Source organism: Meriones unguiculatus, chromosome 2 (genome assembly GCF_030254825.1).
Source record: "Meriones unguiculatus strain TT.TT164.6M chromosome 2, Bangor_MerUng_6.1, whole genome shotgun sequence".
Lineage (NCBI taxonomy): Eukaryota > Metazoa > Chordata > Mammalia > Rodentia > Muridae > Meriones > Meriones unguiculatus.
In genome coordinates this window covers 12,416,207-12,430,658 of record NC_083350.1, presented here as the reverse complement: position 1 = coordinate 12,430,658, position 14,452 = coordinate 12,416,207, and the positions used below count along the sequence as shown (strand labels likewise).

General features: G+C 47.7%; 1 protein-coding gene and 1 pseudogene across 1 annotated transcript in view; both read right to left on the bottom strand.

Moving 5' to 3' along the window:
• On the bottom strand, positions 1-8,695 carry LOC132652251 (large ribosomal subunit protein eL33-like; annotated as a pseudogene).
• Positions 5,097-14,452, bottom strand: part of Ark2c (arkadia (RNF111) C-terminal like ring finger ubiquitin ligase 2C) — a 107,006-nt gene continuing 97,650 nt past the window's right edge. Inside the window, exons 7-8 of the mRNA XM_060377013.1 lie at positions 11,553-11,659; positions 5,097-11,151 (exon numbers count right to left, since the gene is read on the bottom strand). Of these exons, the coding sequence (XP_060232996.1) occupies positions 11,034-11,151; positions 11,553-11,659 (225 nt within the window). The 3' untranslated portion in view covers positions 5,097-11,033. The remainder of the gene's footprint in view (positions 11,152-11,552; positions 11,660-14,452) is intronic.

Genomic DNA, 14,452 nt, shown 5'->3' with positions numbered 1-14,452 from the left:
TTAAATCCGGGAAGGGTACAGCAGCACATGGCTTTTGTGTCCAAGGGCCTTCGTAGGAAGGTTGTTTTGAAATTTGGCACGAACCAGGCCACTGTTTCCATGGGCCTGAGTTACTTTTCCCCAGATCACTCTGGTTTTGTTTGGTTTGCTCACTGTATTGTTTTTTGCTTCATACACATAAGCACATATCTCTTGCCTAAGTAGAATTTAGTTTTATCTTGGGCATAAACACCTTCAGTTTTAAGAAGAGCTGTGTGTTCTCTTTGGTTCCGGAGACGTTGCTTGTAGTCAGCAACCATGGCCTTGCACCACGGCCTTCCGGAAACATCTGCTGCTTAGAAGTCCTGCTCCCAGCAGGCCTCCACAGGCGCCAAGATGGTGGAAGGAGCAGACTCAAACTCTTAAGGTTCTACTCTTCCGATGGATACACCTAGCCAATCCAAGTGTCCCACCCGCTGATGGACTAGAAGTCCCTGCTGTTGAGCTTGGTTCTAGGGGATGGGAAGACAACACAGGGTCCCTAAAAAATGGAAATTTCATCCTTCCTCTGGTGGGTCCTGTGCCGGCTGACACAATGCAGCCAGTTAGTTATATGCACAAACCTGAGATTCATGGGCTTTCATGGAGCTGGGATGCTAACAGCCCTTAGGCAATTTACCAAAATGCTCAGCCTTTCAGCGCTGTGCTCCCAAGACCATAATGCCCCCGCAGTCTCTGTAGAAGGTCCAGTGCAGTATAAGACCTCCTGGATGGCATCAGTCCTGCTGGGGCTCTCAACTGCAGCACAACACTTCCAGAGATGGAGAGGGGCTTTCTTCTCAAGAATCAGGATTGCTGTGAGAATTCATCTCTGCTCACTGAAGAGAACAGAAGCTGTCCGCAACCTTCACAGCTGTGTTTGCAAGAGCCAAAACAGAACTTTACAGCACTGGAACAGTCTGTGTGCTTCTAACGTGTGTGAGCAACGAACACAGTAGAAATGCTGTCGTCTCCAAGTGAACTGTGTCAGGCTCCACAGGTTCCACTCCATCGCTGACCCCTTCAAAGGCAAAGCTTCCTGGAAACAGCAATAGCGTTTAGGGATGCGTGCAGTCGGTTTCCTGTGTATCTTTCTATTAAATCTGATTATCTTGACTCTGTTGACCCATTGTAATCTGACTCATTACAAAGCACTGAAATGCTGTACAAGAGATATTTCTTAAAGCTATATTTAATCTTTCTTAATAGATACTGTAGAAATCTGCATACAGCTTTGAACACAGAACTCAAGAAATACTTTTTTAAACAACTACTTTGAATCTAGATCCTTGGGATAACATTTAAAAAATAAAACAACATGTATTTTAGCTTGCTCTAAAACTGTTGCCCCAACCCCTCAAATTTTTAACCTAGGCCCTAAACTGCAATGGACTGGACAGCTATCACTTTTTTTATTAGTACACATCTCAGAATCTCACCAATTTCCTCCTGTTTCTGCCATTTTGTTTCAGGAAAACTAAAGACAATGGAGAAATGGGCTGACCATTTAATGGTACTTAAAACTAGGGCAGGAGCTTAAAGATGTGGCTCAACCCATAGAGGGCTTACCAGGCAGTCACAGAAGGCCTGGGCTTGACCCCAGGATCACCTAAGCCAAGTGTGGTGATGCTCACCTGTAATCTCAGTGTTCAGGGGATGATGACAAGGGAGCAGAAGTTCAAAGTCATCCTCAGCTACATGGAAAGAGTGAGGCCAGCCTAGACACATGAGACCCTGTCTGGAGCAAATGTACTGGGACATTTAGCATCCATTTCATGACCAAAGGCACAGACACCCATCCTCTAACCCCAGTCTCAGTGTTTTTGGTCCTTTGACTCTGGGGTGGCTGTCACGCAGCTTCTGTGTGCTCCATCTTCCCAGATGCAAGGGATGTGCTGCTGGGGACACGGGGACTCACTGGCCCTGCTGTGCTCAGCAGCAGGTGTAAGGCCTTTTGAAGTCCATCTGCAGCCAGGACTGACATGTGATGACGTCTCAGGCTGCTCCTCACTGGGAAGGTTCCCAGTTGAAGCTGTTTAGATGGTCTTCTTCTGGCATTCATCTTTTATAGAATATAGTAGGTGACTATTGCCACACTTCTTGGGCCACTACAATGCCCATGTGAAAACTACGCCAGTTACTTATAGCATCTGTGATCTTTAAAAAGAGTGTTGTGTGACTTTCATAGTTTCGAATACTTCCCTTTTTCAGTGAAAACAAATTCAAATTTGTGGTAAATAAAAATCAGTAATGTCTTCCAAACATTCTATTGTCCCACAGTTACTGAAACTCTGAGAAAGCTTTGGGTGCTTCAGGAAGATACAGCTGTGCTAACTGGAGGCTTGCTTTTGTGTTAGCTGTGCACCTTGTGTTTGAATGGCAAAAAGTACGAGCTCTAGCATGGTTGTTCCTTCTGTTGCAAGTTGAAGCTTTAAGGTTTTGAAGTCCCAATGTCAAAACCTTAAAATGAAGGCAACATGCATTTGGTTAGTGAATATAACAAGGTTTTATGTGTGTGATGAATCTAACCCCATTTTAATGAGTTGGCAATGATGTTGTGAGGAAAACATAAAAGCAGTGGATTTAGACACTCCACAGAGACCCAGAGTTCTGACAGGTCTGAGCTTCTGATTTAGACTGCATGGAAGCCAAGAGATAAAAGTGTAGCTTAGGGCATTCATTCTAGTTTGTAAACTATGATTCCATGACCAAACCGCACAATTTAGCTTGTGGTGGTCAAAGCTTATGCTGCTCCAAAAATATAGACATCAACAGTAGCAGACAAGTAGATTCATATATGCAACACACACAGAGACAGAACATTTTTATGCCATCTATGTCATTTCTTTTCTGTGTATTTATTTGATGTGAATGTTTTTAATGTGTTAAAAAAAAGGTTAGGAAGTATTTTTAAAGGCCAATGAAGCAGATACTATTAATTATCCCAATTTTAATCAATGGAGAAGTGAAGAATAGAGGGTTTAAGCATCTTTCCCAAAATCACATTGTTGACATGGAGGTGATTCTGCTGGCCTGCCCTCAGGGACCCAGCAATTGCTTAACTCATCACCTGGTCTCTGCCAGGTACGCCAAGTGTATGCCTGATAAAAGGACCTGCCTGCCACCCCAGCTCTCTCTGTTCTAGCTCTCTCTCTTTCCGTGTCCTAGGCACTCCCCTTTCTCTTCCTTCCTGCCCCCCCTCCTTTATGGCTAGATTGCTGCATTTCCCCTATTCCAGGTCCTCACTCTTCTCCCTTCCTCCAATAAACTTTCTTATACTGGATCTGCTGCATTGCATAATTCCTCGGGGGCATACCTTGGCATGGGCCCACCATGATACCCCCTTGCTGCATTATATTTTATAACATACATAGCTACCAGGTAGTATGGAAGCCCACAGGAGGGCAGGGCTTCTCTTCAAATGAAATGTAGGAAATAAGTTCCATCCATAGTTCCAAAACTAGGAAAAGACAGTAGCTGTGGTGGGCTGGGGAATAAGGAGAAGCTGCCAGGAAAAGAGGGCCATTCAACGCTATGGATGGGTGGGCAAAGTCATGCATTTGATACAAGACAGCTTGGAAATGGGAAGGGATCCTGGGCCAGGAGAGCTGGGGCAGCAGCAGCTGGAGGCAGGATGTGCTGCTTCTGGTGTGTCCTGGAGGCACCCAGGAGGCCCAGGACTGAGAAAAGGCTTTGCTCCTCCTCAGTCTGAGGATCATTATAGTGGCCAGAGTCCAGGGAGCTGGAGAGAATTCTCCCACGTGCATCCTGAGACACCGCTTTCCTCCTCACAGTGCACTGGGGGAGCAGGAGGAAAGGCCAGGAAGACTGAATGGGTGTTGAGTAGGCGCCAAGTCCAGAGGGAAAGCTGCTCCCTATTCCACCCACCACCACAACCACACTCTACCCTGCTTCTCTTAAAATATAAACGGGAGCTAGAAGGAGCTGGGACTGTGTAGACAGAGAGCTAGAGCTAGTTGGTGACCCACATTGGCAAAACTGAGACTATGACAAATGACAAAACACAGCAGGCACGGCAGCTGGTAAGACAAGGACTAAGCAGCTTGGCTCATGGTTTCAAAGAAAAGAAATGCAGAAAAACCTCCAGGTAGAGCTTGCTCAAATGGCTCATTGGCACAATGTAATGTATGGACTTTAATAACAATGTGTCAATAGTGGCTCATGTGTTGCACTAATGAGCCATGTTAACACCAGAGCTGGGCAGTGAAGTAAGGGAGAGTACATAGACAATTCTGTACAGCTTACCTGAATGTTTCTATTAACCTAAATCCAGTCTTTCAAGAGAAAAAAAAGTCTGCTGCTTTTTTAAGGCACTTGCTATGGTCTATTTGTAGCTTATGAAATAAAGTGATTTTTCAATTCTCTGAGATCACACATTTTTGAGACTATTCCCTGACCCATGAGCGTGGGCTCTTCTGATGGGGTAGAAACCCGCCCCAGCTATGTAAATCAAGGTCAGTTTTTCTGCAGAACAAGTAAATAGCCCTCGGTTCAAACACAGAAGAGGCTATGTTTGAAAGTTGATCAAAACTTGGAGCTTCCCCCCTTGAAAACCTACAAAGGTTGGTAAACAGGCCAATTAGATGACTGATCCTTGGCTATAGGAAAAAGACTACACCGAGAGACAAAGAAAAAGGGGAAACTGTGTTAACCAGCTCTGTTTTGCTGTGTCAAAATGCCTAGGTAAACAGCACACAAGAAGGGAAGTTTCTTTGAGTTCATGGTTTCGGGGGAGTTGGTCCACAGTTGACAGCCTGCTGCTTTGGGGCCTGCAGAGGAGTAGGATAGTACCAGAGGAGAGAGTGGCTGAGGAGGTTACTGCAAGCACGGAGGCCAGCAGGTAAAGAGAAGGAGACGAGGTTCCCAGGTCACTGTTGGAGGATCTAGACACAGTAACCTAATACCCTGCACTAGGCCCCACCTCATAAAGGCTCCTACATCTCAGCGCACCTACTAGGGGACCAAGCAACCCCTGAGCCTTTGGGGACACTGGCCAACTGAAGTTCTTCTGAAGCTTCTACACATGCACCGAAACAAAACAGGCTGCACTCGTGAGCTGTAGTTAGCAATGCAGTTCATTTTTATTAGTTATAAATAAAGTACAAAAAAATCCACCCAAAGTGAATCTAAGCAGTTACACAATTCCTAACGTCTCCGCCTGTTCATTGATGCACTATTGCTTTAATAGTCATAATAAATATTTTTTCTAGCTTTCTGCTATAAAATAGTCTATGTAGCAAAATGTTGCACAGCACAACAGAACAGAACAGCAGGAAGATTACAAAAAAAGGACAATCAACACTGGGGATAATCCCTTCACTTACCAGGGGCAACAAACGGCCCCTTGGAGAGCCTAGTGTGGCCCTCTCCACAGCTGACGGGAGAAGACCTTATCCCACTGAGTGGGGAGGCTCCAGGGTAGGGCATTGCCAGCCAGAGCATAGGGCCCGTCCTACTCTGGCCCTACACAACAGTGTAGCCCATGCGGAGCCCTGCAGGGGGCAGTGTCTGCCAGGCCTGGCAGTGTGCTGATTGTGCTCCACTAGCATGGTGGGGGACTCCACAGGCCATCTCCGAGAAAAGCAAGGCTCCAGGGCAGAGGCAGAAGAGAAGCTGGGCAGCAGCAAGCAAGACGCCTCATCAGAAGGATGGGGCTGAGGGACCACACCCGGTCTAGCCACACAGGTAGGTGGTGTGGCTACCCAGGGTCTCCATTCCCTCCTCTGTGCCAGAGCTATGCAAACCCATGGGGCCTCCCGTGGAGGGTGGAGCTACCCACCAGGCAAAGGCAGTGATGTCAAGAGCCAAAAAGGGGGAGGGATGAGTTAGGAGAAGAAGGAAAGAGGAGGGTCAGCATGCCAGGGGTCCAGCCCACTCCCCAGGCTTAATCCAGGGCCCACTTCCTCCAGGCCTTCTCACTGTCACTCTCACACAGATAAGTGAGGCTGAAGTCATAGCTCTCTAAGTCCCCAGCAGCCCCTGTCTACAACCCCTGTCTGCAGCCCCTGTGGAACATAGGCAAAGGGAGAATGCTGAGGAGAAGGCATGATACAATTCTGGGTCCCAAGTTCTTGTCCAGACAAAATAGGGGTGGGAGTGGAGATCCATAGAACACCATAGTCTAGTTCTAGCAGCTACTCTCTCAGGTAATACGAAATGGATCTCAGCTCAGTCTCAGAACGACCGACTAACCTTGAGAAAGTCCACGTTTCATACGAAAGGACATATTTACCTAACTGGCCTCCTTGCCACCTGCAGGATGCCATATTTAAGAGGACCCTGCTGGTGGCTGCTTTGACCAGATCACTAAGGTAACTCTTAACTGGCTCCCTCTGCTCTCTATTTCTCTTCTCGCCTTCCTTCCATCCTTTCCTCTTCCATCTCTGCTGTGATAAATGAGAGACCCATCCTTGTGGTCTCCCTGGGACTGTGACATATTCCTTCTAAATCAGGAGGACCCAAGAGATCACCCTTCTTGCCTCCCTCTATCAGAAGAGGCATTCAGGAGTCCAGGGACTCCCTTGATCACAGGGAGGATGCTGTGGGGCTGGTCTGGAAACCCAAGCCTTCTGGCCACCACCTAATGGAGCAGGCTTTCTGATCAAAAGATCATGCTCAATTCGTCCGAAGGACCCCAATTCTGGAACCTTAGTGAGTGGGAGCCCAGATATGTCTCAGTAACCTCCAGCGCCCTGAAACTGTCCTCAGGGGATGGAGGATGAGTGGGCTTGAGAATGTAAGAAGGGGAGGGAAGATGGAAAGCAGGTTTCAGGTGGAAAAGGGGCTGGGGGAGGGGGCCAAGGGTGGCAAGTGAAAGGATTACCCCAGTCTGCTGACAAGTGCAAATTATATTTATATATGTGCTAAATACAGTCACTATATTGGAGCTTTTCACTAGATCACAGCATACAGAATCAAAGGTTTGCATTTCGTATGGAATGTATCCAAAGAGGCCAGCACCACAGTAGGACAGCTTGCAATCACACACCCTGATAGTTTGGACAAAATAAAGTTTCGCAGACTTTTATTTAAAATGGGTTTTTTTTTTTGTTTGTGTTTTCGCAGTTGTCATCGTACCAATGCATGCAAAGCATTCCACTCCCAGAAACGACGCCAAAATGAGGTAATAGGAGCAATAAAAAACATTAGTATCCTTTCTAAATAAATAAATTATAATTAAAAATGCAAAACAACTATAAAAATAATTAAATAAGAACCCACGGTATCTACAAGTTAGTCATAAATTATGATTGTTAAATATAAGGCATTTAAACTCACAAAAACCCTGTAAACTAGCAACGTGCCATGTTTTTTATTTTTTGTGTTTTTTTTTTCTTTTTTGTTTTTCTATCAGCTGAAATCGCTCTAGCATTTGCTCTACGCGCGCGCAGGAAATGAAACACAAGGGGACCTGACAGACGTTGCTACAGCCCCACAAGGGGAATGTTTGTCCCGCAAGGGGGGGAGGGGGGCTTGGGGGATTTCTTCAGGAAAAAAAGTCTGGTGCTTTTTTCTTCACCATTGAAAAACTGTGCTTGTTCGTTAGGCGTAAAGAGTTAAGAATGCTTGCACGGAGGCTAGGGGCCTTTGCAAAGAGGAGCTTGAGGCGTCACAGGTGGTGGCGAGGGTGACCGGGGAGCCTGGGGTCCTGGCCAGGTGGAGGAGTGTGCAGCCCCAGCTGCCCGTTGCCTGTGCCCAGCTGGATTCGTGGCGATGTGTTGATTGGTGTCCTCGGTGGGCCTGCTGCGCCATGGCTGCGGTTAGGAGGCCCGACTCGAACCTGGGGCCGCTGTCAAAGGCACTCATGCGTCTCTGTCAGAAAAGGGTCTGAGTCCCGTGAGTTGAGCAGGAGAACTGCATATGTCTCTCTCCTGGAGATGATGGATGTGAGATGCTGAGGCCTGGCCCTCTCCGTCACTGCTCTTCTCTGGCTCCTTCACCCTTCTAGGGACTTAGCAGAGGCACTGGCTTTTCTCCACCCAATCAGCTGCCCTGAAACAGGAGCTGGGAGGGCTCTAGGTGCTGCTCCAGTCCCCACCACCAGGGCGCAGGGTAGATGGGAAGGGGTGTGTGTGTGTGTGGCAGGATCAACCCCTTCCCTGCCCAGGCCCTAATGTTAGCCTGGGACATTCAAAGCGCCTGCACAAACGGGAGCAAGGAGAAACCATCCTGCCCTCTCTTGCTCAGCCTGTGTGCCTCAGCCTCTGAAGCAGGTATATTCGGGCACAGAGGCCTCTCCCCAGCATGGCTGGCACACAGCTCTGCAACTTGAAAGATGTGTTGACGCTAAGGAGAACCACAGGATGTGTGTTGGGAGAAAGTTATCGAGCATTTCATCCAACCTCATTGGGTCTCAGCTGAAGAAGCTGAGGCCCAGCAGACCAACGGGTGCGGGGAGAGGTTCCAGTCCACCTGTGGGGAGCCAGGACTAGAACCTGGGACATTGGTTCCAGTTCCCTCCTGGGTCTCCACCAATTCCCTTTCCCTGCAAGCCTTTCAGGACAGCCTCAAAGGAACAGAGAGTGAGTGGCCTCAGAGAGGAATGCCCTACCTCGACCACCCCAACTACTTCTGAGCCACAGCCATCTTCTGATGAAATCTTGGTTTTCGCAAGGTCACAGATGAAGCAGAGGACCATGAGGCTAAGAAAGACCATCGTCCTCCTCTCCTTCAGGGAGCAGCAGGAGAAAAGTCACAGTTCTTGTGGCTTTTTGTCAGCAGCAGCTCTCTGACATCCTGACTCGAACATTCTTTCCGCACCTGCTGGGTATCCAGCCTTTGCCCTTGGAGACACTGTTCATGATGGCGACCAGAGTCGTACAGGGCTCAACACAGCTGACCCGCGCTGTTCACCGTAAGCACGTTGGATGCGTGCTGCTCCTCTGCTCCTTTCCTAGTTCCACCAAGCCCAGCCAACACTTAGTGATCACCTTCCTCAGCACTCACCCCAGTAGGCACTCAGCAGAGACTTCATGAGATGCCAGAAGATGGATCCTGGGAGTAGCCTTTGTCTGGAGAGTGGACAGAGCGCCATTCCTTCATGATGGTGTCAGTTGTGCTAGAAGGATCTCTCTCTTAAGTCCAATCGGCCTCTGTCATTTTTCATCCTGATTCTTCCTCAGCTCACTTAACTTGGTGGAATCCCTCCATTTATCTGATCTGCATACTATTTCCTGGCCTTACTCATAGGAGGGCACTGAGATTGGCCAGTGTTTGGGTTCTGGGTAGATTCCAAGAGCAGTGCAAACGAGGGAGGGAGGAGGAGATCGAGGAACAGAAGAACAGTACAGGGTGGCAGGCAACCTAGCATTTTCTGCACATGATTAAGAGCTACACTTTGGATTAAAATTTGGCAGATCTTTTCTAATATTCTGTCCTCCCATCTCTCTGAAAAAAATTACAGAGTAGTACAAAAAGCATACTGCAATACAATGTCAGCTGGAACTTTTCGTCTCCTTTTCCTGCTCCAGCCACTAAACCCTCAGAGGCTTCCATGAGAGTAGAGCCCAGAGGGGCTGAGTGGTGTTAGTTCTCAGATCTAGGTGAAGGAGAAGGAATGGGGGAATGGGAACACACTGTTGTTTCTCCCCGCTGGAAGGAGAAGGAACTGAGGCACAGAGAAAGAAAGGAACTTTTGCAAGGTCACAGATGAAGCAGAGGACCATGAGGCTAAGGGAGACCATCGGCCTCCCACCAGTGGTCTCCCAGCCAGGGCCTTCTCCCAGGGACTGAATGGCAGGATCCTATAGGAAGCTCAAGTTACTCCCAAGGTTGTGAACTTGGCCTCACCCCAAACATGCTAGCTGAGAGCACTTTGGCCAAGGCCAAGCGCACACTGCCAATGCTGTTTTCTCTGTATCATCTGGTTAATTTTTTGCATAGGGAGGCAGTGGCTTCATTGCCTCTTTGTGGCAAAATGAGAGCTCAGGCTAAAGTTAGGAACTGGAGTGATCAGGGGAGCTGCTGGCTCCCAGCAACCTGGGGGCAGCTGGAGCTGGAGGCAGCGTCCTCCCTGGCTCAGTTTGGAGCCTAGGAAAACAGCTGGGGCCAAGCAATGAACCTTAGGACTGGGGAGCCCACACTGAGATGGACCCCCTTCAACTAGCTAGGGCTCTGCCCTCCTCACCTTGCCTGAAAGCCTCAGAGACCCAGTGAGACCCAATCTGCTCCTTTTAAGCCCCACCTCCTTCTCAGATGCCCCACCTACACTCCGTGCACTGTAAACATGAGAAAAACAAAGCCCAAGGAAAAAACAAAAACAACAAACGAAAACCCCCCCTCCCGCCTCCCAACCCGGGTGAAAAATTATCATCTTTGTTTTTTTCACCGTAAACAGGATTTGGCTTTTTTTTCTTTCACCTTTGATTTCTTTCTTTTTTTTTTTTCTTTCCTTTTTTTTTTTTTTCTTTTTGCTCATAAAGACGGGAAGATTGGGGCTGTCGTTGGTTGGTTGGTTCGTCAGGCACCAAAACAAGAAACTCAATGAGAAATATTTGGTGCAAGTTCAGTAATAGCGACATGTCCACCACAGATGACTAGAGCACCACACACGACATTTTTCTTAAGCTAACATGCTCCGGCTGCCGTCCACAGAATAGCTAGAGACCCCTACATGATTTCTACGTGGTCAAGAGGTATATACACAATCCTTCAAAGGACAGGATTGAGGGGCCGGTCTTCAGCTAGTACCCTCAAGATCACATCTAGTTCTCAGCAGCTGGGCCCCCCCTTCCCGCCCCTGCTCTGGGCACAGCCAGCTCCCTCCCCGCTGCACAGCAAGGCAATGAGGCAGTCACCATTCCAGATGGGTGGGTCCTCCCTACCCCTTCTCTCCCTCCAACACCGATATCAACTCCTCTTTCCACAAAAAAAAATGTGCTTGCAGGCTTCTTCTCTACGTCAAATGGCTCAGAAGGCAAAGTTTGGCTGCAAGGGCTATGGCCGTGGGGGGGACCTGGTGAAGGAAATGGGGCATCCACTGGCTAGCTCCTCCTTCAGCTGTCGGCTCCCAGTTGTGTCTCAATGTCCACTCGGCAGATGGGGCATTTCTTGCTCATGGCGAGCCACTGGTCCACACACAGTTGGTGGAAGAGATGCATACAAGGTAGGCGTCTGGAAAAGGAAAGAGTCAGGTGACCAGCAGCAGGGGCAAGCGGATGAAGACCACTGGGGACTTGACAAAGAGGGCTCTTAGAACCCAGACCCTGGACTGAGGTTGCGGCTCACGTTGGAAACCATGCCTGGAAGTAAGTCTCAAAGCTCCCTTCCATAAAGGCCTTTGCCTCATCTCAGATCCATCCAAGACAATATCACACTTTGTCTCCACGACTCCATGCTCATGGTTACACCTGTACAGTATTCCATACCTAACTTTACTAGTGCAGCCAGGAAACACAGGAGCGCACTTGCTACCTATCATCAAGCAAGTGCCTCCTTCCTTGAGCGTTCGGTGTAGTGACCAGCCCTAATGCCCATGAGAGTGGGGACCGGTGCTCAAAGGAGTGGCCTCTTACCTCACGTCCTCTCCATCCTCCAACATAGACAGACAAATTGTGCATTTCTCATCTGCATCTGACTCCTCCCCTTCATCTTTCTTGCCCTTGCTGTCCTGGGGTCTTCGCTGTGAATAGAGGGGGGAAAATTAGTTACCTGGTAAAGACTGCTACTGGAAATTTAGCTTTTGCCCACAGCCTCCTCCCACTTGGGTGGCCTCTCTGTTCCCTTGGATTCACCCCTAGCTCCTTACTCTTGCTTCTGGAAAGAGAAGGTAAAAATCAAGTGAGGAAGAGGCCGGCACTGCTGGTGGTTGTCAGGGGATCAGTGTTTGCAGGAGTCAGGGTCCTAGTCACTCTGCCTTTGCAGAGCTATATATGTGAATTTTGACATCCCCTGTCCCCCTCTCATTGTCCCCTCCCTCTCACACACGTTCAACATGTACCCCTGCCTCTAAGTCCGGAATGTTTCCTTCCTCGCTCTCTCTTTTTCTCCCTCCCTCCCTTCCTTCTTTCCTTTTTTCCTTCCTTCCCACATCCCTACATTCCTCTTTCCACTAATGTCTGTCCATCTACGCTCTCATTATTACATGAACACAAAATTTCTCCACCCACCATTAACCCCTGTGATTTGTACCACATGGTTCTCAACTGCTTTCTACAGCTGGGTTTCTCCGTATCCAGAAAGCCCCTCATGATAAGCAGTAGCTCTAGCATGAGGTTAAACGCCATGTAGCTACTGCGCACGCTTCCTGGTTTACACATTTCTATTCCTAATTCTATGTTAACTGTTTGACAGCAGTTAAGCACTATGCGGAAGTTTTCAAGTGTTACACGCGGCCAAGTACAAAGTGTACCATTGCTGCTTCATAAATATTCTGGGGAAGGAGACACCTACCCGTTTAATTAAATCAGCCCACTCTCCATACCCCTGTCCCCTTGCTTCAGATCTGATCGTAAGTCTGAGAGTAACCACAGGAAGCGAATCATCCATTCTGTCCTCTCTCCAGAAGCAAGCAAACTGCAAGGTGGTTTTGCAAAGAGGCTTGTGCAAACACAAGGTGAAGACCAGGGACTGACCTTGGGGCCGGAGCTAGTTGTCAGAACTACCTACTCCAGTTGTAAACTCAAAAGTTCCCTCCTCTGATTTGGTCTGGGGGTGCTCTGCCCCAGGTAGAGCACATGAAGAAACCTGTTGTTTCTGCTCTAGGCCTCTCTCGTGTGCCCCGTGTACCAGCTGCAAATGATGCCAGGCTCCCGCAAAGTCCTTTCATCCAGAAAAACAAGCTGTATCCCTTGTCCTGTGTGTTTGCCATGCATGATTTTCAGTATTAGCAGAGTTACGGCGATGTGCCTGCTGAAGGGCCAGCCGTGTCTGTGGGAGGACTGGCCCTGCAAGAAAAGGGATACCCAGGAAAACAGCGCTGAGCCCCAACCATGTGACTGGTTTCTGCTGCTTTTCTCCACCGCTTTTCATGATTTCCTTTTTGTGTCCTAATTTCAGTTCAACAGTATCGTGCATAGCTGCTTCTAATCTTTATTTCTCTGTTTTCACATCTTATTTTTTATTCTGTCTTTAATCTCTTAGGTCTTTCTCTCCATTATCTACAGAACTTTCATTTTAACTTCAGCTTTTTTTTAGCATTTATTTAATATTCACTATTTATCTACCTTCTCATTTCACCAACTTCTTTCTTTCTTTCTTTCTTTCTTTCTTTCTTTCCTACAATTTATCCCAACTGTAGACCCCTCCCTCCGTGCCTCCCCGTCCCACCCTCTTTTTAACTTTGATCATCTTGATATTTTCTGCTCCTTGGCTTTTCAATACAGGGTCTCACTGTATAGTGTTAGCTGTCCTGGAACTCACTATGTACACCAAGATGGACTCAAGCTCAGAGATCCACCTACCCCTACCTCCCGAGGTCTGGGATTAAAGGCTTGTGCCACCATACCCAGCTTGACAACCTTAATTTAAAATTTTATGTTTTGCTTTTATTCCTCTTCCTATTTCTTATTCCTTTCATATATTTCTATTTTAATGTCTACATTTTCTATTTTTATTATTAGTTAAAATATACTTTTGTTTTATATTGTTTTAGACTCTGTAAAAATTTTTTAAATTGTTTTGGCATTTTACTTGTGTCTCAAAGTTTATGAAAATTTCCTTATCTTACATTTTTTCCTATTCCTTCTCTACAATATTTTCCCCTTGATTTTCCCCTTGCGTTTTAATACTGTTTTCACCAGAGCCTTTTAGCTCACTGATTTAGCACCTAGAGCTCATATATTTAGATGGTTCCCACTCGGTGGAATTGTTTGGGATGGATTGGAAGGCACAGCCTTGCTGGATGAGATATGTCATTGGGGTTGAGCTTTGAGATTTCAGAATGGCATGTGCTGTTCCTGGTGTGCTCTCTCGGCCTCCTGATTTTGGATCAAGATGTGAGCTCTCAGAGGGTTCTGTGGCCGTGCCTCTGCTCTGTCACTGTGGACTCTAATGTCCTGGAACCATAGGCCCAATTAAACACTTTCTTTCATAAGCTGACTTGGTTTTGGTGTTTTATCACTACAACAGAAAAGCAGCAAATTTGATGATTCATGCTCTCTGATGCTGACGCCTGACGGGGGGAAAGAGTCTCCAGGAACGGAGGCTCACATTTGCCATTCCTGAGCACCACGTGGGTACCAGGCCCCGTGTATGGAATGACCTGAAGCAGCAGCCATGTTGAAAACATAAGGAAAGGGCCACAGCCCGCAGTCACTCAGCTATACTCAGAAGAACTGAAATGCAAAACTGGCCACCTGACTTCAGCGCCAAGTACTTTCCCTTACTGCTGTCTCGGGTCTTGTGAGAGCTGATGAAGGCCTCTGGGTACACCATGATAAGTCCTAAACCACCCAGAATTTCCCTAAATTTGCTT